We start from the raw sequence: 24,728 nt of genomic DNA on the forward strand, positions 1-24,728 counted from the left end.
TGGTACATGATAGGAAAATTTTAACCACTCCACTCCACCAAGAGCCCAAAAACCATAAAATACATCCAAAAGTGTTCAGTAGACAATATCTTCATTGTCCAATGTAATGGATATGGTGTGGGACTTGATGGGTTAAAGGCTTGAAGGTTTGCAATACAAACTCCAATGCCACTTTTTATATATTATGGGTCAAGGATCACCTCAAAAATATTTTTATTTTAAAAGTCCACACACATCCTTTCCTGTCGAAAGGTGTCTGAAAGAGATGTGTGGGTGAGTTGCTGTCTCCACACAGACAGATGCAAGCAAAGGTCGGTGTGGAGCAGGGTGCAAGCAATGTCTGATATCCTCACTGTGTGAAATGTCAGCGAGCAAAGACAAGCTTCTCTCTGTAGTTCCCTTCTGCCAAATGTTTGGGGTAGCGGAGCTGTGCACTGTCACAACGCCAGGGGGTCCAGAGGAATGGTGTGATCAGGCTGACCAGGGTGGTGGTGTAGTCAGGCTGTGAGCTGACAAGGGGAGCCGTGTAGCCAGGCTGTGTGCTGAGTCCAGGGTGGTGGTGTAGTCAGGCTGTGGGCTGAGTCCAGGGACTTTAGGCTGGTGCAGGAAAGGAGAATCTGCTCTTTTAACGTCACGGTCACTGCACCACAATGAGGTGACGTTGCGACAGGCCGTGTCACTCATTTGCAAAATGTTTAGCTTTACACGCTCAGTTTAATACTTCAAACTAACCTGTTCTGCTGTGCATGAAACGATATTCAAAGCTGTGTTTCGGGTGAATCTGTCTGCAGTTCAATCAGTGTTCTGTATTTCTATGCAAGCTAATGTTACAGAGTGGAGCAACGCTTGTGCCGCACGTATGAGACAAACAATAAAAGCTTCAGCAAGTGTCTTGTGTCCGTGGGCTGATTAGTGTCCTCGCTGGAGATGTGCACAGGAATCACCACCAGACATCCTTTTCCCACAGAATCACTGTCCTCCTCAGTGTGTGTGTGTGTGTGGCATGAGTGAGAGAAAGAGCAAAACAGAGGGAGAGAAGTGGAGTGAAAAGGAAAGAGAAAAAGGGAGAGGGGGAGAGAGAGTGGCAGAGAGAGAAAAAGTGAGAGATAACAGGGGGAGAGAGAGAACAGGGGGGAGAGAGAAAGAGAGAGAACAGGGGGAGAGAGAAAAAGAGTGAGAGAACAGGGGGAGAGAGAGAAAGAGAGAGAGAACAGGGGAGAGAGAGAGAGAACAGGGGAGAGAACAGGGGGAGAGAGAATAGGGGAGAGAGAGTGAGAGAGAGAACAGGGGGAGAGAGAAAGAGTGAGAGAACAGGGAGAGAGAGAAAGAGTGAGAGAGAACAGGGGGAGAGAGAGAAAAAGAGTGAGAGAACGGGGGAGAGAGAGAAAGAAAGTGAGAGAGAACGGGGGGGGGGGAGAAAGTGAGAGAGAGAGATCACAGGGCAGCAGTGTGATCTTACAGCCTGCCCCAGGTGTGGCAATTCTTCAAAATTAATTTAAATGTCTTGACCAGAGTCCAGTGTCCAGTTCTCTGAAATACAGTCACTCCCAGCGACCTACCACCAGGTCGCATGAATCCCAAACCCTTCCTATCTGAGCCGACGTGCTGTTAATTCACATATCGGTTGGAGTGGGGAGTAAGAATCACACACGGTCGGGTCGAGGTCAAACACTGATTGATTGCGCGGCCAACTCTGTTTATAGTCTGACCACAGAAGTGATGTCATCGCAGCACCGGCCTCCGACTGGCTGCCGTTCCCGCCGTTGCCCATTGTTTCCTGATGTGCGGGAGGCCACACGGAACGACCGCGTTCACTGGCCCTTTTGTGAGCCGGGTCGGGACTCAGTTAGCGGGCCGCTACACGACCCCCCCCCCCCCCCGCCCCAACAAGAACCAGCGATCGGAGTGTCTGCTGCCGATTTGGCCGGCCTACCTCTGTGGGTGGGGGGAGTTTTGACTGGCTGGCTAATGTCTACATGGCCGGTTTAAGGCAGTCGAGGGTGAATGTTTCCTCTTTGCCAGTAATGTCCAATACACACCTCAACCCATTATGCCTGACAACTCTGTACGGCCCCTCGTATGGCCGTTGGAGAGGTGCCCCATGTGTTGCCCTTTGCACAAAAACATTCACAGGTGTGCAAGTCCTTGGGGACCAAAGACTTGGTTGGGGGTTGTGGAGGGGCTAGTCCTTCCCTCAGCTGTTTCAGTACCACAGTAGGGGGGTTTCCGGATCCCTAGCGGCAGCCAAGATCTCCCCTTGGATTACCAAAGGTGCCCACAGACCATTTCTGCTGCAGAAGCATTAAAGTCCTCTTTTGGCATGGTGCGTATCCCCAGAATAACCCAAGGCAGTTCATTTGCCCAGTTGGGCCCCTTGAGCCAGGCCATCAGGGCTGCTTTTAAGTGGAACCACTCCACCAACCCATTGGTCTGTGGGTGATATGCCATGGTTTGTGGAGCCCGGAGTCCCGATGTAATCTGTGCTCCCCTGTCAGTGATGAGATGTTCTGGGACTCCGAACTTGGACACCCAGGTGTTGATTAGTGCCCTGGCGCAGGTCTCCATGGTCGTGTCAGCCATTGGGACTGCCTTGGGCCACTTTGTGGAGCGGTCAACCATAATGAGGAGGTATCTCTCCCTGTGGGAAATGGTAGTGGCCCCATGATGTCGACGGGGACATGGCTGAACCTATGCGCACTGGCTCAAAAGTCTGGGGAGGTGTTTTAGCGTGAGTTTGCTCCTTGGATGCCTGGCAGAGCGTGCAGGTCTTGGCCCACTGACTGACCTGATTGCCGAGTCAGTGTCAGACAAACCTGCTGGCCACCACCTTTACCATAGTTCTGATGGCCGGATGCGCCAAGTTGTGCCTGTCGTCTCCATGCTGCTGGCACGTCGCAGAGGAGCTCGGGGCGATGACAACATCCTCCAGCTGCAGCTCGGAAAGCACCGTCCTTTATGCCGGGACCTCAGGGTCATCATGTTGTGCTCTGGCTAGGGCCAAATAGCCTATGCCCGGGGATAGGGTATGGAATGGCAGGACGGGAGAGCGCATCAGTCACCACGTTGCTCATGCCGATGATGTGCTGAATGTCCATGGTGAATTTGGACACATAAGAAAGGTACCTCTACTGCCTGGCCGACCACAGGTCAGACACTTTGTGGAAGGCGAAAGTCAGTGGTTTGTGGTCTGTGAAGACCTTGAATTATCTGCCTTCCAGGCATGGGCAAGATGAGCTGAAGAGCCTGTTTCCATGCTGTGCAACAAACTCCATGCAGAAAGATAAAGCTGGCCTGTGACGGGGTGGGGGGAGGGGGAGCATGCAGTTTGGAACCAGAATTTATTGTTGTGAGCAAGTCATGAAATTTGTTTATTTCCAGCAGCAGATTCATGGAATCCACCTTAATCTGCCACTGGACCAATGGAGAGGGACAGCTGCAAAGAAGAAGGGAAGGTACCTGTTACCGAGTCCAGAGGACCCCATAAACCAGCACCAATACATATGTAACACACCACAGGGTTACTTAAACAAAAGTAGTTTTTTAATTATATTTGAACAAGAAAACAGAATTAAACTTTAACTTATTACTTACCTACTTACTTAACCTATTTAATCCCCCTCTAATACTAAGGGCAGGTGTGTGTAACGTGTATTTAAGATTATAAAAGTTCTTTGGATCACAGTCCAATCTCTCTGGTTGCAGGCAATTCTTCTACTGTACACAGAAGTTAGCATTAACAAAGTTCACCAGTCTTTGGTGCTTAACAGGCAAATGGTTACCACTCAGGAGGGTTCTTGTTGGTCTTCAGAGAGAGATTCCTTTTTGTTCCAGGACATCTGCACCTGATTCCTGTTTAATCAGTCTTGCTGATGAAACTTGACCCCTTCAGGGTTTTCCAGATGATCCTCCTTCTTTCAGGTCACCTTTCAGACAGCCAATCTTCTCCTTTGCCCAGGCAGTCTTCCAAAAGTTTGCCAGCTTTGTCCTTCTGGAACTGATTTCTGCCTCCTTTCTCTCTGTTTCACACCCCTCCCTCTCTTAGAGCAAAACTGTTCAGTCTTCCTGCAAAAATCACATGCTCTCCCAGGCAAGCTGTATGCTGCACTTAGTTGCTCTTTTTGCAAAAAAGCACTCTGCAAAAGTCCTGCAAATATTCTGTGTTTTAAAATGTGTGTGTGCAAGCTGCTCTATTAATCCTTCCCAAAACACCTCTAAATACTCTGTCACACACCTAATATTCTGTCTGGGCTCTCTCCCTGTAGACAACATTAACATCAACCTCCAATTTCCTTAACAACCTTTCCCCAAGTCTCTCTCCATTTCCTTTCCCGCAGCTCCCCATTCAGAGCTATCGTCTCCCACCTGTTAGCTTGTACTCCTCTCCCTGCCATCCTTCTCCCCCTGCCTCTTCCTCCCTCCTCCCCCCACCCCCTTTTAATTAAGGCACTTGTTTTTTTTTACTCATCCCTCAACAAAGGGCTCAGGCCCAAAACCTTGGTCACCCTTTACTTCCTATGGACGCTGCGTGACCTGCTGAGTTTCTCCAGCACTTTTGTGCATTGCTCAACAATCACAGTGGCTGTAGAACCTCCTGTTAATGAACTTGCATTTTTAAATTGTTTTTAGTTAGTCGAGTTTAATTAAGAGATATACAGAAACTGTCTTTCACCACAATCCATAGCATCTGCGGACTTCTTTCGCTCAACTTCTCCCCCACCCACCCAGTTTCAACCCCGACGCAGAGAGAGTGTAGTCAGAGGTATCGATCACAGTGTTCTGTGAGGATCCAAGAGATTTTCAGAGGAGTCTCAGGGCTCTGCCTGTGGACCACTGGCTGTGAATAGCAGGCTTCGCCTTAGGAATCCACAGAAATGAACCATAGCTTTGTTGGCAAGGCTGTTCAGGAACAATTACCGAAATAAAACAAGTTCTCGAGATCACAGCCGGTCTTTATTCAGTGAAACACGGAAGTCTGCAGACGCAAGAGGAACTCAGCAGGTCTCGCAGTGTCCATCGGAAGTAAAGGTACACAGGCACTCCCCGACCTTAATCTGTGTTCTGTTCTGGATTACCAGTTATATCTCGGAATAGATGTATATCAGAATTGCACATTTGCCTTGCTAGTTGGCGTCCCAGGACCCATAGGCTGGGCACGGCCATTTGGTTCCCATCCACATGTACAAGCCTTCGGTAGGTGCCTGTGCTAGAGCTAAGCACCCTAAAGATATTGAATTTGCATCCTTAAGTCTTGGGCATGCACCAACCAAACTCCAATACGCGAGCCCACTGCGCAGACGCCAAATGAAGACTCGCGCATGTGCACAGGAACCAAGATGGCTGCGCCCAGCCTATGGACGCCAAAAACAAGGTAAGCATGCACATTTTGGCTCTTATATGGCTTGTATCCCTGTTATAGTTTCTCAAATACAACATAAGCCATGTAAATTTTATATATTTTCTTTTTTATAACAAAAAAATTCAGTCGTATGTGCGGATGGACATTAAGTCGCATAGGTCGCAGGTCAGGGAGTACCTGTATAACCAACATTTCGGGCCTGAGCCCTTCCTCAAGGTTCTTTATTTACAGAGGTAACCACAAGGGAGACCTGAGCATGTTATCAGTTCGTTATCATGGGAGCAACTGCAATGGCACTCTGCTCGACCTGCTGCAGTTAGTTGAGGGTTTCAAATCGGAAGTGTTTTAGAAATCCTTAAATACTTTGCTTCATCTGAATGATCAGTGAGACGAACATCACAGTGTGTTGTCAGGGCAGATAACTTGGAGCAGGACAGTGAAAGTTCATGGGATATCACCCATGCCTCCACCACCACCGACCATCCACCGCCACTCAACAACTCCAGCTGACGACTGAACTGCCTCCACAGGAAGAAGGGCCTGCCGCTCAACCTCACTGCTTGTGATCTCCTCATGCCTGATCTGATCCATGCTTGAGGACAGATCTCTGCGTGGCAAGGAGTATGAGCATGGGTTGCTGAGGCTACCAGACTGACACCCCAGCACTGGGAAAAGCTCGGAGGGTAGCAAAGGCCAGGAATGTGGCTCGATAGCTCCGTGACTGACCAAGCTGGCCCAATCCTGGAGGACAAAGCTGATCATCTGCGGATTAGCCATAGGGTGTTACAAAGGAAATGACACTGCCTCAGCTGGAAGACCACCTGCCTCAGCTGGAAGACCACCTGCCTCAGCTGGCAGACCTACTGGATCAGCGGGAGACCCACCTGATCAGCCAGCTTCACAGTTTCAACAACCCAGGTTGAATCCTAACATCCTGTATTCCCTGGAGCATGGGAGAATGAGGGGAGATTTGATAGAGATATTTAAAATGATGAGGGGTATAGAAAGACTAAATGCAAGTAGGCCATTTCCACTGAGGGTGGGGGAGATACAAACCAGAGGACATGGGTTAAGGGTGAAAGGGAAATGTTTAGGAGGGAATTTCTGGTGTTGGGGGGGGGGGTAGGTGGGGTGGAACGATCTGACAGCTGGAATAGTCAATTTTAACACAAGAAAAATTTGGACAGGTACATGGATGGGAGGGGAATAGAGAGATATGGTCAATCGGACGATGGAGAAAAATAGTTCAGCACAGACTAGAAGGGCTGAAGGGCCTGTTTCTGCACTGCAGTGTTCTATGGATTCTGGTGCTGTGTGGAGTTTGCAAGTTCTCCCCATGACCATGTGGATCCCACAACTCAAAGACGCACAGATTGGTAATTTAACTGGTCGCCGCCGAATTACCTGTGGTGTGCAGGCAAATTGTAGAATCTGAGGAGTTGTACTACTCGACGAGCAGGTGAGGTCCCCTCATTATTCTGGGGCCAATACTTTGTTGCTCCCTCAGCCAGTACCATCAGAAGTCAGCAACAAACACTGAAGAGCTGGAGGAACTCGGCTGATCAGACAGCATCCTGATCCGTCTTGGTCGTCATCATTCGTCACTAGAAGGCTGACTACTTGCCAAAAGGTTCTCATCATTGTCTGTAGAAACTTCTTGTGTGCAAGTTAACTCCCTTATTCCCTGGGCCAGTGGTTTTCAAACTTTTTCTTCCCACTCACAGCCCACCTTAAGTTATCCCTCTGCCTTTGGTGCTCTATGATTAGTAAGGGATTGCTTAAGGTGAGCTGTGAGTGGGAAGAAAAAGTTTGAAAACCACTCTTTTAATCGTACCTCATTGACTCATTATGTGCATGGTTTCAGAACTCCAAAGGAAATGGGCCAATGACAGTTTTTCTCAAGCAAAATATTTCATTAATAATTGGGTCTAGAGCAGTGGTTCTCAACCTTCCCTTCCCACTCACATCTCACCTTAAGCAAACCCTTACTAATCACAGAGCACCGATGGCATAGGGATTACTTAAAGTTGGATGTGAGTGGAAAGAAAAAGGTTGAGAACCACTGGTCTGGTCTCTTCCCCCGACCAGTCTTCAATCTTTATTCAGATGCTTTCCTGTTCTTTGCTCGTAACTTGAAGAAGGGCTCAGGCCTGAAACATCAGTTATGTAGCTTTACCCCCTATGGACGGCTGAGTTCCACCAGAGTTTTTCTCAGTACCTTAATTTCCACAGCTCAGAATGCCCAGTGTTGAGGGCCATTTAAGGAAACCCACCAAATCAAATCAGTCTGGATTGAAAAGTGGTAAGCTAACTTGCGTCGAACAATTGTAAGATCACATTTATCAGGTGTCCAGTTCTCATCTCCATCTTACAAAAGTATTTGACAGATCGAAGGAAAACTGCAGAAAAGATTCCTGAAAAATGATACTGGGACTGAGGGGTTCTCGCTAGTGGGAAGGTTTGACCAGCTGACATTGTCCTCTCACAAAAGAAGACGTAGAGGTGACCTGATGTAGATCAGTAAAATTACAAATGTGGGAAAAATTGTCCACAGTTTTGGGTATTTATTAAAGTTTCCATTCTTGGATTCTGACTGACAACTATCACTGATTGGTCAGGGCTGGTAAAGAGTTTCGGCTGCAGGTGCCGACCGTTCTTTTTCTCCCACTGATGCTGCTTGACCCTGCTGAGTTCCTCCAGCTGATTGTGTTTGGCTTCCGAAGCAGAAGGCCATTCAGGCCTTCAAGGCTTTTGTGCCGTTCACGAGGATTATTGGCTGATCTCTGACCTCAGCAGGAGCCTTCCGCATGCTCCCCAAAACACGGGTTTCTCCTAAAGTCTGAAGTGTTACAGCAGCGCCGGTTCAAGTGTGCTTCATTGGGTTACAGTGCTTCGGGACGTACTGGAAAGGATGCAAGAGAGACTGTGACTGTGACTGTGACTGTCCCCCCACGCACATCAGACAGAGACCAAATCAGGACGACAAAAGATATGGGACAAAATGCAAAAGCTGCAGTATGTCTTTTTATTGGGCTTCAGAGAATGAACTTAATTGCTTATCAGCCAAAATCTACAGACTCTCGTGATGTACTTTCTCTGCCAGGATGAATCACAACTTCCATCCAATGGAATACAGGAAGCTTCTGGTCAGTTGCTCGGTGAGACAGGAGATGAAATTCAAAGTGGACCCAGGATATCAAATCTACTCGAACGGTTAAATCTGCAATGCAGTTTATCCAGCGCACAACAACATTTTGCACCAAAGAGATTCTTCTCTGCAATCTCCAGAGACCAAGAATATGATGAAAAATATCACACGCTGTCCTGCTAAAAGAGAAACCAGAGAGACCAGAACTTGAAGCTGAAGGGACTGTTTGCATGCTACCACATTTTATTGAGCAGGCATTTTAAGTGTTTATCCCTTTACATTGAGAGGTCTCCCCTGCTGAACACCGTTGCTCAATGGAAGAAGCAAAAAATGGCTCCTTAACCACTTACCAACAGTGCTCTGGCAATGGATCCCACAGCTGTACAAGAATCGGCTGCACTGACTCAAGAAAGCCCCTGGACATGCCTGGTTTCAGTTCAACAGCTCCCCTGATAGCCCAGCTGAGATTAGTACCCGATGGCCTGCTATTTCATGGCTCGTGGTCACTGCTTGTGACTTCAACAGTTAACAAAAGTCCGAGAGAGGTTTCACAGAAGTCCAGGGGCCATTGCAGTGGTTCCTGAATGGACCCATCTCGCATGTTGTCTGAAAGAAAGCCAAAGTATGCCCACTTAGAGGGATCCATACCACAGCTTTAATCATGTTCCCTCAGGAAATGCCATCTCTCACCACACTTAGTCCTTGTTGAGAACACTGCAAAACTGAGACGATTGACGACTCCCAGCCAATTGCTGCATTGAAGCATCACATATCATAATACACTCAAGTCATTTCAGCTTTGTAAAATGCTGAAATTTGGAAATGGCTATGTTCCTCACATCAGAATTTACAGTACGATTAAAATAAAAGTTGCAAACTTCAGTCTCGTGGTTTGCCAAGAGTTAGATTATTTCCTCAAGTGAAGAGTGTCCTGGAATTTGGTGCTAGTGTAGCGTGCATGGAACCCCTTCTTGTTAATGGTGTCATCTGTATGGAACCGAATCATGATCGAATCTCCAGCTGAGTAAATCTCCTCGGGAGGCTGCAACAGAAAATGTTTATCCATCAGTAAAGCAATTCCACGCCCCGTGGTTACCCTGCCAATCCAACACCATCCTCTTCAGTTCCGGAGCAACTGTATCCATGTTGGCGGCTCCCCCACAGCTCCTCCTGTGACACACAGATGCTGTGATTGCAGTAAAAAAAACACACACACAGTAAATGCTGGAGGAACTCAGCCGGTCTTGCAGCGTCCACGGGAGATTTTTTTTTAAAGTGGGATGAGTTGAAGGAGAAGTTATTGAGGGTGAGGGCAAGTTTTTCCAGCCAGAGGAGGGTGGTGGTGGAAAGGGGACGGGTTGGGTCTGTTGTCCACAAAGGGCTTTGAGACCTTCAGTATGGGCGATGGAGGTGAAGAGTGATTGGGCATCCATGGTAAACTGAGATGATTGAGTTCAAGGAACTGGAAGTAGTTGAGGTGATGGGGGGAGAATGGTGGGGGGGTGGGTAGCATGTGAAGTGTCCTGGATGTAAGTGGGGAGGGACTGGACTAGCGTTGGGGCGAGGGGGGGGAAACATAAAACAAAGTCGAGGTAAGAGGAGACCAGTTCGGTTGGGGCTGGAGCGCATGGATACTGCGGCCTGCCTGGATAACTTGGGTTAGGAGGTAGAAACAGGTGGTGCAGGGCTGGGAAACAATGAGGCTGTGCTAGGGAGATGGCCAAAAGGGACGCGTTCAGAGAGAGCGCGCGATGCAGTAGTTTGGTGAGTTTTTTTGGAGGGGTCCTGTTGGAGCATGAGGAGGTGTCTGAGAGTTGTCGCCTGAGTTTGGCCAGATAGAGGTCAGTGTGCCAGACCACAAGAGCACCACCCTTGCCTGTGGGATTGATGGTGAGGTTGGGATCAGTCCTCCATCTGTCCTCTTATGGTCGCTGCGAAACTGGCTGTAGGAAGATCATTTTCACCTTCTTGAATGGAAAGACTTGTAGACTCGTGCAGTTTTTTTAGAAAAAGTGCAGGAAAACTGGAGGGCAACTCAGCCAGCAACTGAGTTCAAATCCAGCACTCTCTGTAAGGAGTTTGTACATTCACCCCCATGTCTGCGTGAGTTTCCTCCCACCCTTCAAAAATATATGGCGGTAAAACTGGGGTATTTGGGCCTGTTCCCATATTGAATGTCTAAATTAAATTTAAATTAAAAAAAAGTAATGAAACAGCAGAATGAGTTCTTACCCCTGAACCACAGAACCTGCCCAGCCTTGGGGCAGTATCGTCTGAGCCATCAAACAACTCCATATAATCGTAGCCGCAGTCTGCCTCCTCCTCGATCTCGAAGGTCTGGAATATCAGCTCCACTCCATACCCTTCTTCTGCTTGGACCACCCACTGACAGTCCGCTCCTCCCGGATAATTATTGTCACCAAACTGGGAGTGGGAGTACAGGTCCTTGGTTTTCACTTCTGCCTTCAGCTTTCCCCCACATTCTACAAGACAAAGCATACACATCTCCCTGAGATGATTACATCTTTTGCTTGCCTGGAGAGACTGCTCAATAGTGAGTGATCATGGACATCAGGAGGACCAGGACCCACCACCTTCTGCTACAAATTAATAACTCAGTAGAGAGCACCATGTCTTGGAGTCCACTTAACAAGAGATCTATCCTGGACACACATCTCCTCACTTGTCAGTAAGGCACAACAGCCACTGAGAGGACTGAAACATGCAAGGCCACCATCCTGTCAACTTTCTACAGGAGCGCTATTGGGAGCTTCCTGGCCTGCTGCATCACAGTGAGGTACGGGTTGCTGTAGAGCATTGGATCGGAGGTCAATCCGCAGGACCATACGAGCGGCAGAGGGGGATCACTGGGGTCTCCCTCCCTCTGATCGACCTGATCTACCGGGATTGTTGTCTGAAGAGGGCGCGCAAAATTATGGAAGCTCCCTTCCACCCCGCACACTGCATCTTTCAGCTTCGCCCATTGGGAAAGAGATCCAGGAGGATCAGAGCCAGCACCACCAGGCTGAGGAGCAGCTTCTTCTCACAAGCAGTGAGAATGCAGTGAATTGCTTTCACTAACCTTCTGAGATGCTATCATTTATTAAACTATATTTATTTCTTTTTATGTATGTATATTTATCCTGCGTATGTATTGTTTGTCTGTATGTGTGTTATGTCTGGTTGTATGTTTGCATGCTTTTGCACTGAGGACTGGAGAATGTTATTTTGTCAGGGTATACAATTGGATGATAATAAACTTGAACGTTTGAAGATGTTGACCGTTACAGGAGTACAGTACCGTCGAAGCCAGGCACTTTTGATTAGCTCATGATGGCAATCTGCACATGCCCTATGTAGAGATGGCAGGTAACTGAACAGTTAACTATGATCAACTAGAGTAAAATCTGGAATTCAAGCAACTGACATCCTCAATCAACCGGCAAAAAAAATCATGGAAAATAAATAGGTAAAAAATAAGGACTTTTAAAATTGACGCCCCCTAACAGTAAGTTTAACAATCACACCTCACATTAGCTCAAGGCACCGGAAAATTAATTTATCTGGCATCTATAAATGCTGGATACCAGGGATTTTACTGAGGTCCCATTCACCAGTCAATAACATCCGATACTTTATAGCTCGGAACCCACAAAAACAAACGGACCAAAGAAGAACAATGTGCTTGCTTCCCTCTTACCTGCAATATTTCTGTAAGTCCTATCCCACAAAACTGAACATATAACCTGTGCAGTACTGAGGGCACACCGCCTCATTGGAGAGACTGGAGTTTCAGGTGAAGTGAAGCCTGAGATCATGGGCTTGTGGAAGAACCCATGTCAGTATTTGAAAAACAGCAAGAAGAATAGTTCCAGAAACTATATTTTTGAGCGATAACATCACGAACAGATTAGCGTGTCCGTATACGGATAAATTACCTGCAACGTTTTCTACATTGTGGCGTACTTGGCACTTCCACTTGGACCTTTTGAGGCCATTGACCATTGAAGGTGTTGGGTGCCAGAGGTGCCCCAGTACATTTGAACTGACATTCTTTATGTTGCCTCTGTATAATGTTGGCACATGACTGAACAGCAGGTCTATTTCCTCAGTCAACCTTCACAAATCAACAGGGATAATTAACAGCAACCTAACATAGGAATGTTTTGCCAGTTCACAGAGCCCCAATTGCTGATTGAACAGAGACAAGTGACGAAAGGAACATTTGCTGACATTTCGGCATTGCTTCTGGAATTCCCGAGGAAGGCCGCCATTCCATGTTGCCACAGTTCGTTACAAGCCAGCCCTCCTGACTCAATAACCCAGTGAAACATGAAAGTCTGAGTATGTATCATTTGTCCGTATGTGTGTTATGTCTGGTTGTGTGTTTGCATGCTTTTGTATCGAGGACCGGAGAATGCTGTTTGGTCTGGTTGTACTTGTTGAGCTTTCACAGTTAGCGTAGGGGTAAGTGCAACACAGTTGCAGCGCCAGCATCTGGGATTCGAATCCCACGCTGTCCGTAAGGAGTTTGTACATTCTCCCCTGCTTCTGCGTGGGTTTCCTTCATGTGCTCCGGTATCCTCCCACTTTTCTCAAACGTACTGGGGGTGCAGGTCAATTGGGTGGCACGGACTTATGGCCTGGAAGGGCCTGTTAGCATTCTGTATGTCTACATTTAAAACTTAAAAATGTAAACTTGTTTGAAGATGTTGACTGCTACAGGGGTTACAGACCCATCAGAACCAGGCACCTCTGATAACCAGTCTAACCCAAACCATTGACTGGGAAGTCCATTCCCTGGAGTTCCTCCAGCTGCTTTGTGTTTGTTCTTCCCTCCTGGCAGATTTTGGTTCACCTGCCTATTCCAAAAGGTAATTCAACAAAACCCCGAAACTAAACATTGACAAAGAGCCAAGCTTGGTTTTCTATCCAGTATGTCTCAACCTTTCAATAACAGCTTATGTCTATCTTGAGAATTTGTTCCCAATGACAAAGATTGTACAATGGCAGGCTCCTATTTACCTGACTAACAGAAAAAAAAAACAAAGTTCAAGGTCATGTGTGCACCCACCCTCTTCAGCCATTCAATGGAACAAGAAGACTCAGCCTTTGTGGTTCAGCTAAGTAAAGTTACGCACTAAATAATGTTGAAGCCTTCTTACCAGAACTGTGAGTAGCTTCAAAACCTTTCTTCTGCACGGAGTTATCAGAGAAGAATTTGATGAACATTCTGTTGAAGGTGGAGATCAGGGGTTCAGGCTTCTTACTTCCGCAGAATCGCCCAATCACTTTGGCCTTTGAGTCTTTCCCATCGTAGAGCTCCAAGTGATCGTATGCACATTCCTGGTGCTGCTCAATATCCAACTCATTAAATGCCTTCAAAACAAAATAAAACCATTGATTATTTATGGGCTTTTACAGTCTTTCCCCCCCTTCCCCCACCCACCCCAATGTCAGCCCTCATTGCAAGAAGGATTGAATTTAGGAGCAGGGAGGTTTCGCTGCAACTGTACAAGGTACTGGTGAGGCCGCATCTGGAGCAGTTCTGGTCTGCTTACTTGAGGAAGGATGTACTGGGTTTGGAGGTGGTGGAGAGGAGGGTCACCAGGTTGATTCTAGAGATGAGGGGGTTGGCCTATGAGGAGAGATTGAGTCGTCTGGGACTGTACTCTCTGGAATTTAGAAGGATGAGAGGAGAAATATAGAAACATAACATTATGAAAGGCATAAATAAGATAGAGATTGGTGTTGTTTCCATTGGTGGGGGAGACTAGAACTAGGGGATGTAGCCTCTGGATTTGGGGTAGTTGATTTCGGACGGAGATGACAAAAAACTGCTTTTCCCAGAGGGTCATGATTCTGTGGAATTCGCTGCCCATTGAAGCCATTGAGGTGACCTCAGTAAATATATTCAAGACAAGTTTGGATAGATTTCTACATAGTAGGGGAATTAAGAGATATGGGGGAAAAAGGCAGGAAGGTGAAGATGAGTCTGTCATCAGATCAGCCGTGATCACATTGTATAGCGGAGCGACGGGCTGGATGGCCGACTCCTGCTCTTATTTCTTACGAATGCACCCCTCACCCAAACCTACCCACATCCCATCGCTTTGTTAACCAGCTTATCCATGCCCCTTTTCTTCCAGAGCACCTTTCGGATATTGTTCAAATACTAAACTTCTCTGCTGGATTAGGGCTTCAATGCAACTGTCCTTTCTCTCTACATAATTATAGAGGCAGTGTGCCAACTTTGGAGATGATGTACTGTAACCAAGCTAAAGGGGTGATATTAGAATAAATAGATTTTTTTTTCCAGGGGATGGGAAGTTAATAAAATGAAGGACCAGATTTCTTCTTTCTTTGGCTTGGCTTCGCGGACGAAGATTTATGGAGGGGGTAAAAAGTCCACGTCAGCTGCAGGCTCGTTTGTGGCTGACAAGTCCGATGCGGGACAGGCAGACACGATTGCCAAAGGAAACCAGAACAGAGGAGGGATTTTTACACAGTGCCATGGCATCAAAATCACAGAGCACAGAGGCAGGCTCTACAATTTATTCACCCAATATCCCCTCAGCTCCGTCTGGATCCTGTCACTCACCTACATACTGGGAGCAATTTACTACCAGCCTGCACATCTTTGGGATGCAAGAGGAACCAGAGCAAACCATGAGGTCACAGGGAGAACATGCAAACCTCACAGAGCCTGCAGTGGAGCTCAAGGTTGCTCCAGGATTGTTAAGGCAGCAGTTCCGCTAGATTTGCAACTGTACCCTCAAAGAGTTGCGAACAGCCCCATCCCCTGTCTCCTTATTTCACTGCAGCCTATCGACTCCCAGTTGAATCTTTGCCACTGAGCAACACCAACAAGGGGCAATTTGGAGTGGTCAATTATCTTTGGGTGTGGGTTGAAACCAGAGCATCCATTGGGAACTCAGGGGGAGCTTGCAAACTCCACACAGCACCAGAGGTGAGGATTGAACCCGGATCACTGGATCTGTGAGGAAACAGCTCATCTTGCTGTGCCACGAGGCAACCCAGTGATCTCATGTGTTCTGAGGTCACGGTGGGAAGAGATTCAATAGAATCTTTCAAAAGTTGGGAAATGAAAATATTGCAAAACGGTTGGTACAGGAACCCGGAGTGGATTTGCCCCATTGGGCACTGCATCTTCTTTAATCTCCCCCAGTTCCCACATTATGACTGGAGGTTGACAAAGCCCTTGTCACTCCATGGTCCTTCAGTGAAAACAACTGTGCCAGCAGATTTCAGGGATGGGCTCCATTCGTCTGAGCCAAACTTGCTCCGATTGTGGGGCCCTCCTACATGGGCTGAGCTTATTTCGTACCAGTTTAACACGGTGTCCAGGTGTAGTTGTGATCTCCCAGGTACATTCCTTGCGGCTGGTGTACTTATCAGGCCAGTTAGGGCTGGTGATGATTCCAGAAACGCTGTTGATTTTCTGCTCACAACCAGCTGCAAACAATTAATCAAAAGGCACATCAGTTCCCATCCAACTGACCAATTACTTAAAGACACCATACTGTATATACTTGGGTCATAGTCAAGTTTTGGGGACCAATTTTTCAGGTCAAAATTGTGGGGGAGGGGGTCGACTTTTACATGGATACTACTTTTGACTGTATCGTTCAAGGCTTCAGGAATTTGGTTGGCAGGGACTCGGTAGTAAGTCTGCATTCGGGGCGTTGGGAGGTCAGGTGGGTGGGTAGCTGAGATGAGGTTACGTGGTCGGGGCATCGGGAGCTCGGATGGGTGGGCAACCAAGGCAAGGGTTCATGTCGGGGCTTTGGGAATTCGGATGGGCAGGGAATGGGTGGTAAGTCCACGTTCAGGGCATTCGGTGTGTTGGGAGCTCAGGTGGGCGAGTGGCAGGGGCAAGGGTTCATGGTTGGCACATCGGAAGCACGGATGGGCTGGTGGTCAGGACCAAAAATAGGAGGATTGACTTACACAGGATATAAGGAAAACGAGATTTTTGGGCCAAAAAGGGGGGTTTTTGACTTTTACACAGGATCGACTATTACATATGCATCAAGCGTTAACTGAGGGAATGTAATCAAGTAGAAGCTGCTTCAGCTAAAGGTGGAAAGAATGCCCTTCATGGAGTCTGTTTATGACACAGCCTGAGAGGGTGCTTCAGAAAGCAGAGGTCCACAGGGACTTGGGTGCCCCAGTGCAGGATTCCAAAAAGGTTAACTTACAGGTTGAGTCATTAGTAAGGAAGACAAATGCAATGTTAGCATTCATCTTAAGAGGACTGGAATATAAAAGCCAAGATGCAGTGCTGAGGATTTCTAATGCATTGGCCGGACCACATTTGGAGTACAGTGAACAGTTTTGGGCCCCACGCGTAAGGAAGGCCGTGCTGAGATTCGAGAGGGTCCAGAAGAGGTTGATCTCAGGGACAAGAGAGTTGACTGTCTTATAATTTTGGGCCGGTACTTATTGAAGGATGAGATGGGATCTCATTAAAACATACAGGAAGGAGTGGATAGAGTGGAGAAGAGATTTGCATTAGTGGGAGAGTCTAGGACCAGGGAGCACAGCCTTAGAATAAAAGGGCATTTGTAAAAAAATCAATTATTCCAAAATATTTACATATATTTCTTTTATATTATATATTTATGTACATGTGCGATTATTAGGTGTGTGTGCCCTGTGCCCTGTGGTCTGGAGACACGCTGTTTTGTCTGGTTGTATATGTACAATCAGATGACAATAAACTTGAACTTGAGAATTTAAGCAGAAATTGACAGGTTCTTGATTAAAAATACAGGCATTAAAAATAATGGGGATAAAAACAAGAGAATGGGATTAAAAGGAAGAATCTATCAGCCATGATTTGAATGGAGGAGCCAAATGGCCTTATACTGCTCCTCTCTTATGGTCTTGTGGGTTTCGACCTGACACACCAACAATTTTTCTCTTCCCCCAATGGTGCTATTCGAATCATTGAATTCCCACCAGCAGATTCGACCGAGGCAGTCTCCAATTACAGCAAGATTATTTCTTTAGCAAAACTTCAGAGTTAAGTTTACCTGACCGTAATATCAGACCCATCACCCACCTCTCTCTCATGACATCATTCACACTCCAAGCCCTCGCCCATGGAGATGTTCGCCAACACCCGAGCCAACGCTCACTCACCTTCCTTGCAGTCGTGTTTATTTTCATGGAGCATGAAGCCACTGCGGCACTGGCAAGAGTAACTCCCAAAGGTGTTGACGCACTCATGCTGGCACCCGCCGTTATCCTTCGAGCACTCGTCTTTGTCTGGAGGAAAGAAGCAACGAAAATGGAAGTCACTGTCACAGTGAAATGGTCCCCGCACAAACAGGGAGCATTTGTACAGCATCTCCCTGCGTCAGCCGCTACGCTAACCATGCCACTCTAATTTCCAAATGCTGCTATATTTTCGTAGGATGATGTGAAAGGTTGCTCCAGCCATTATGATATGAAAAACAGAAGTCTGCAGATGTTGCGATTGTAGGATAAACAAAACAGAAATACTGGAGGAACTCAAAGCACCAAACAGTCCGTCCAAGTGCAGCAACACTTGCGAATCTGCAGGGGTTGTCTACTGCACCCAGTGCTCTCGATGTGGTCTCCTCTACATCGGAGAGACTGGGCGATAGCTTCGTTAAGTACTTCGGCTCTGTCCGCCGCAATGGTGCGAATCTCCCAGTGGCCACCCATTTCAATTCCCCAACCCATTCCCTTGCTGACGTGTCCGCCCTTGGTCTCATGCACTGTCAGCCTGAGGACCCTCCACCCCCAACATAGTGGAGGAACGACACCTTATCTTCCACCAGGGAACCCTCCAACTGGATGGCATTAACATCAACTTCTCCAGTTTTCGTTAAACTCCCCAATCCCCCTTTCTTCCCCCTGTGGCCTCCCCCCCCCCCCCAGCTCAGTCTCTCTCCCTCTTCCCTCTGTCTCCTTTCACAGAGCCAAAATCATTTGTCACCTCTCCTCTAATCATATCCAATTAACACCTTGTGTGGGTCTGGACACCTCCCCTGGCCAGCCTTCAGTTTTTTTTCTGACCCCTTCCTGTTCTCTGCTTTTTCCTTGAAGAAGGGTTTGGGCCCGCAATGTCGGTGATATATCTTTACCCCCTGTGGACACTGCGAGACTGCCTGGGTTCCTCCGGCATTAACTGTGTTTTTACCAGTCATTATGGTGTGCAGCCTTCAGAGGGCACTCATGTCCTCCGTTCTACGGGTCTGGATTTTAACGACACCTAGTGCTTGTGCTTAGAACATGCTTCATGTCATCTCTTCATCTGCTCTCGCCCACAGGAGGTACATGTACAGGACGACCACAAAACACTTTTCCCCACCCGTTGTGACCTCTGACCCCTGCCCCTTAACTAATGTGGCCACCTGACCTGACCAAGGACGGCACGGTTATCACAAAGCTATTCCTGTGTCAGCAACCTGGGTTCCAGTCCAGCGCTGCCGGTAAAAGGAGTTTGTTCTCCCAGTGTCTGCTTGAGTTTCCTCCCACATTCTAGATAGATGGGGGTAGCAGGCTAATTGGTCACATGAGTGTATTGGGCTGGAAGGGCCTTTAATTGTGCTGTTCATCTAAATCAGAGGTTCTCAACCTTTTTCTTTCCACTCACATCCCACTTTAAGTAATCCCTCTGCCATCGGTACTCTGTAAGGGATTGCTTATGGTGGAATGTGAGTGGGAAGGGAAGGTTGAGAATCACTGCTCTAGACCCAATTGTCACTGAAATATTTGGCTTGAGAAAAATTGTCGTTGGCCCATTTCCTTTGGAGTTCTGAAATGGTGCACATAACGAGCCAATGAGGGATGATTAAAACAGTGGTATGTGAGTGGAAAGAAAAAGGTTCAGAAACACTGGTCTAAATTTAAAAAAATAAATATTAAGATTGTATGCACCCAGAAACCACTGCAAAACACGTGAGGACAATTGGTAAAGTGAAACAAAAAACACACAACGCTGGAGAAACTCAGCAGGTCAAACCGATATTTTGGGCTTGAGCCCTTCGACGAGATATAAAAAACGTCGGCAGGCAAATTAACAAAAAAGTAAGGGGGGGCGGGTGTGTGGTCACAAAGGCTGGTGGTGATAAGTGGAGAAGGAAGGGAGGGGACAGCAGTGATCAAGGGAGGAGGGATGGCTGGGTGTAGGGAGGGATGAGAACTGGAAAGGGGGAGGGGGACGAGGAGAGGAGATTAGCAGAAACCAGAAATGTCGACATAAATGCCATCTGGCTGGAGAGAGCCCAGACGGAAAATCAGGAGTTGTTCCTCCAATTTGTGGGTTGTCTGGGTGGGATAGTACACAAGGCCATGGACAAACACGTGAGTGTAGGAGCATGACACAGAATTGAAATGGTTGGTCTCTGTTACTGGTGCAGACAGAGCGAAGCAATCTCCCAATCTCCACCCAGTCCCTCTGACGAAGAGAAGGCCACATTGGGAGTCCTGGTAAAGTGACATGCTTGTAATGTCTATAGCAATGGTTCTCAACTCTTTTCTTTCCACTCACATTCCACTTTAAGTAATCCCTATGCCATCGGTGCTCTGTGATTAGTAAGGGATTGCTTAAGGTGGGCTGTGGGTGGAAAGAAAAAGGTTGAAAACCATTGTTTTAATCATACCTCATTGACTCGTTATGTGCATGGTTTCATAACTCCAAAGGAAATGGGCCAATGACAATTTTTTTCAACCAAAACATTTCAGTCACAATTGGGTCTGGAGCAGTGGTTCTCAACCTTCCCTTCCCACCCACATCCCACCCTAAGCAATCCCTTACTAATCACAAAGCACCGAAGGCATAGGGATTACTTAAAGTGGGATGTGAGTGGAAAGGTAAAGGTTGAGAACCACTGGTCTATAGCGTTTGACATCCTTCTGAGAAATTTGTGCTCCTGCAGTTGTCTGCCTGTCCGATTTCCAAATGGCATCACATTTTCCAAAGATACGCTGTAAGGTAAATGATCCTGGTGTTCTCCCCTAGAAGCTCTTCAAAACCCATTTCTTTGGTTACCTGCAATCATCCTTCCTTCCCTGACTCCGTGTCAAATTTTCTCTAAGTTTTGTGAAACACTAGGTTTAGTTCAACTCATCCTATTCTTGCTAGTGACTGGAATCTATTTTAAACTGTGATTAAATTAACACAAAAATAAAGAATGCAAATTGCTACTGTCCAATGGGGTGACTCAGTCAAACTGAGCAACCATCTGGAACTGAATCTTAGACCTAGTGTTCTGTGGTAAGGGTAAGGTGGTTGGCACAGTCAGTGTAATGGCCGGGGTCTGAATCCAGTGCTAACTGCAAGGAGTTTATACATTCTCCCCGAGTCTCCGTGGGTTTCCTCCCATCGTTCAAAATGTACCGGGGTTAATTGCATGTTATTGGGCAGCGCAGGCTCATGGACTGAAAGGGCCTTGTTGAGTGTCAAAATTTAAGAAATAATAAATTTAAATTAAAAATCAGTCCCATTCCTGTTTGAGATTCAGGCCCCATGAACTTATATTCTCCAGAGAATCATGGACAAATGCCACTTAGGGCATGGATTTCACGTGAGAGAGGAGATATTTGAAAAGAACCTCATGGGTTTCTAATTAACGGAAAGGGGGGCAATTATGTGGAATAACCTGCCAGAGGAAGTGGTAGAGACAGGTACGATGACAAGGTGCGAAAGAGATTTGCACAGGGACGTGGAAGGGATATGGGCCAAATGTAGATAAGGTTAGGCAGACAATTTGATGAGCACAGTGTGGTGATACGACCACCAGCCGACTGCAGGGGATGATCTCTGAACCTGCAGGAACACCACCTAAGGGCTGACTCCACCTGGTCGGCTGTCAATCAGCCGACCCGAATCTAGACCTGAACCAGTCACACGGGAGCCACCGAAGCATGAACTGGTGTTCAGACTTTTACCTGAATAAAGCCTGATGTACAGTCTTTTGAGTTTTGTGCTTGCTTTCTGCTACCTCAGCGCACCACACACAGAGAAGTTGAAAATAAAAGCCTGTTTTTACGCTGTGAAACTCTCCGATTCCATGACTTTATGACAGAGATGAAGTTGTAAAGATCTGCCAGGCCTCAAGCAACGACACCAACCCAGCATTCCTGATTGCGGACCACCAGACCTGAGTGGATGAGTGTGCACTCACGCGCACATACCAGGTGTTCCTGGATGAATTGGGGCATTTGCAACCTGCTGAGGGCAAGAACAAGAGCATTTAAGGCCGGGGATCAGGATCTTTACAAGAAGGAAGGGCATGTCTGAAGCAAAGTGGCAATTCCGGAGGAAGCTAGAGATAGATACATGCCAGCTACAGCAGGGAGTGGAGCCCATTACAGCCGACAAAGCAAGAGTGAACACTATATATGGCTATGATGCTTCACTACCCACTGAGCTGAACGCCTTCTATGCCCGCTTTGAGTAGAAGAACTAAACAATACCTACTAGAATCCCTAAAATGGCTGAGGACCCTGTGAGGTCTGTCTCTGAGGCTAACATCAGAGCATCATTCAAGAGGATGAATCCTGGCAAGGAGTCAGGCCCTGATGGCGCACCTGACAGGGGACTGAAAATCTGTACCAACCAACTAGCTGGAGTGTTCACAGACATTTTTAGCCACTATCCTCAAGGATCCCCCACCATGCAGGCCATGCCCCCTTCACTCTGCTACTATCAGGAAAAAAGGTTCAGGAGTCTTAAGACGAGCACTCAGCGGGACAAGGACGGCTTCTTCACCGCTGCCATCAGATTCCTGAATGATCAGTGAACCAAGACACTGCCTTTCTTTTCGTGCACTGTTATTTTTTATAGTTATGTTGTAAGATGGTTATAATATGTTTACAATATGAAGCTGCCGTAAAACACCGAGTTTCATGACGTTCATAACAATGAATTTTGATTCTGGTGAGCAGCTTTCGGAGAGATAGGTTAAAAAGTTTTCGAACAGACATGAACCAGAGAAAAGGAGGGATATTTCACTAACATTAATTTTACTTACCAGAGAAGAAGTGTGCCTTGAAACCTTTCTTGGAAACAGTGTTGTCCGATTTAAACTCTATCCTCATGTTGTTGTACTGGGATGTAATCACCTCTGGTTTCTCTGCACCGCAGAATTTGCCGTGAAGCTTGGAGTCGGCAGAGAGACCACTGCGCACTTCCACATAATCGTACTTGCACACCTGTGTGCCAATGGCGGGAAGTTGCAGAGATCAGACAGAGAGCGCATCGACGACAAGGACAATAGTTCCTAACACTCACATTGGCATTTGTATACATGCCTCTCATCCAGGGTTACTGCAAGGTATTAATGGCAGGTTCCAGTCATTGGCGTAAAATGGGATCAGCACCACATTTCTCCTGTTAAATGTCCATTGTTATATTGTTTTACAGCACTCTGGGATTTGTGTCACTCCAGTAAGAACCTCTTGTAAACTGAAAATGAGCCCAAACTAAGAGTGGGGTATGATATCCAAGTCCATAAGACAAAGCAGAAAGAGGCTATTCAGCCCATTAAGTCAGCTCTGCCAGTCAATCATGAGCTGATCCATTTCCCCACTCAGCCCAACTGCCCGGCCTTCTCCCCATCACCTTTGATGCCCTGGCTAATTCATCTCTTCAGCTGGAAGTTCATTCCACACTCCCACCACTCTCTGTGTGAAAGGAAATCCCCCCCTAATATTCCTCTAAACCTCCCCTTTCACATGTCCTCTGGTTTGTACATCATCTACCCTTAGTGGAAAAAGCCAACTTGCATTGACTCTGTCCAAACCCCTCATAATTTTGTTTACTTCTATCAAATCTCCCTTCATTCTTCTACACTCCAGGGAATAATGTTCTAAAATGTTTGACCTTTCCCTGTCCTGACAACATCCTCGTAAATCTTCTCAGCACTCTTTCAATTTTATCAATAGCTTTCCTGTAGTTAGGTAACTAAAACTGCACACAATACTCCAAATTTGCCTTTACCAATGTCTCATACAACGTTACCATAACTCCTATACTCAGAACTTTGATTTATAAAGACTAATATGCCAAAAGCTCTCTTTACGGCCATGTCTACCTGTGACGCCACTTTCAGGGAATTCTGTATCTGTGTTCCTCGATCCCTTTGTTCCTCTGCACTCCTCAGTGCCCGACCATTTACTGTGTACGTCCTACCTTGGTTTGTCCTTTCAAAATCCAACACCTCACACTTCTCTGCATTAAATTCCATCTGCCATTTTTCCCAGCTGGTCCAGATCCCTCTGCAAGCTTTGAAAGCCTTCCTCGCTGTCCACAACACCTCCAATCTTTGTACAGTAAAACCTCTGTCAAGCAGCCAGCAGCCTCAAGCAACCAGCAAAAAAAATCATGGAAAATAAATAAGTAAAAGTCAGGACCAGGGTTTCAATCCCACGCTGTCTGTAAGGAGTTCCATGTCTGCGTGGGTTTCACCCCAGGGCTTTCGTTTCCTCCCACCATTCGAAATGTACCGGGGGGGGGGGGGGTGTAGGTTAATGGGGAGTAAATTGGGTGGCATGGACTTGTGGGCCGAAATGGCCTGTTACCGTCCTGCGTTTCTAAAAAAATGAAACATGACGAAGTCTCAAGCAACCAGAAAATTCTCTTATCTGGCATCTACCCATCCCCATAGGTGCCGGATACCAGGAGTTTTTACTGTACTCTCTGCAAACATACTGATCCAATTTACCACATTATCATCCAGTTGACCATATTATCATTAGAAATATTACAGGAAAACCTCACGCTAATCTCCATGCAGGCACACTTTGCAGCAGGAATTAAAGTACCTTTAGTCCATCCACTCAGCAGAGACACTGATGCTTCCTGGCACCATCTCCCCATTGCCTCAGAAGTGACTGGGAGGCATCCTGCGAGATGGCTACAGTCGAGAAGCACAGCTGAACCCTCCCTCCTGAGCACAAGATCTGGCGCTGGCCTCTTGGTATACTCACGTCATTGCCCTCAATCTCAAACAGCTCGAACTGCAGGGAGATGCGATACTGTGTCGGTGCCACCACCTGCCAGACGCAGTTCTTGTTGGGCGGGTATTCTTTGGGCCAGCCAGGGCTGGTGATCGAGCCATTGAGCTTGGTCAGGAAACCACCACAGGCAGCTACAGTCAATAAAACACAGATTGGAACTTAGTGATGTCTCAGGGAAGTTCAATCTTCCAGATGGTCAGATAT

At 47.1% G+C, this 24,728-nt stretch overlaps 1 protein-coding gene and 1 long non-coding RNA gene across 5 annotated transcripts in view; both read right to left on the reverse strand.

Annotated features, from left to right (window-relative positions):
- The window catches only part of LOC138753954 (uncharacterized), a 67,517-nt gene extending 65,858 nt beyond the window's left edge, over positions 1-1,659 (reverse strand). For all 4 annotated transcript variants that reach the window (XR_011351516.1, XR_011351518.1, XR_011351519.1 and 1 more), the window contains exon 1: positions 733-1,659. This is a non-coding gene — a long non-coding RNA (uncharacterized lncRNA). The remainder of the gene's footprint in view (positions 1-732) is intronic.
- A 6,708-nt stretch (positions 1,660-8,367) lies between these two features.
- The window catches only part of bmp1a (bone morphogenetic protein 1a), a 141,725-nt gene continuing 125,364 nt past the window's right edge, over positions 8,368-24,728 (reverse strand). Inside the window, exons 15-21 of the mRNA XM_069915513.1 lie at positions 24,495-24,655; positions 22,538-22,718; positions 17,673-17,798; positions 15,853-15,980; positions 13,670-13,883; positions 10,737-10,987; positions 8,368-9,546 (exon numbers count right to left, since the gene is read on the reverse strand). Of these exons, the coding sequence (XP_069771614.1) occupies positions 9,412-9,546; positions 10,737-10,987; positions 13,670-13,883; positions 15,853-15,980; positions 17,673-17,798; positions 22,538-22,718; positions 24,495-24,655 (1,196 nt within the window). The 3' untranslated portion in view covers positions 8,368-9,411. The remainder of the gene's footprint in view (positions 9,547-10,736; positions 10,988-13,669; positions 13,884-15,852; positions 15,981-17,672; positions 17,799-22,537; positions 22,719-24,494; positions 24,656-24,728) is intronic.

The sequence above is a fragment of the Narcine bancroftii genome, chromosome 2 (genome assembly GCF_036971445.1).
Source record: "Narcine bancroftii isolate sNarBan1 chromosome 2, sNarBan1.hap1, whole genome shotgun sequence".
Lineage (NCBI taxonomy): Eukaryota > Metazoa > Chordata > Chondrichthyes > Torpediniformes > Narcinidae > Narcine > Narcine bancroftii.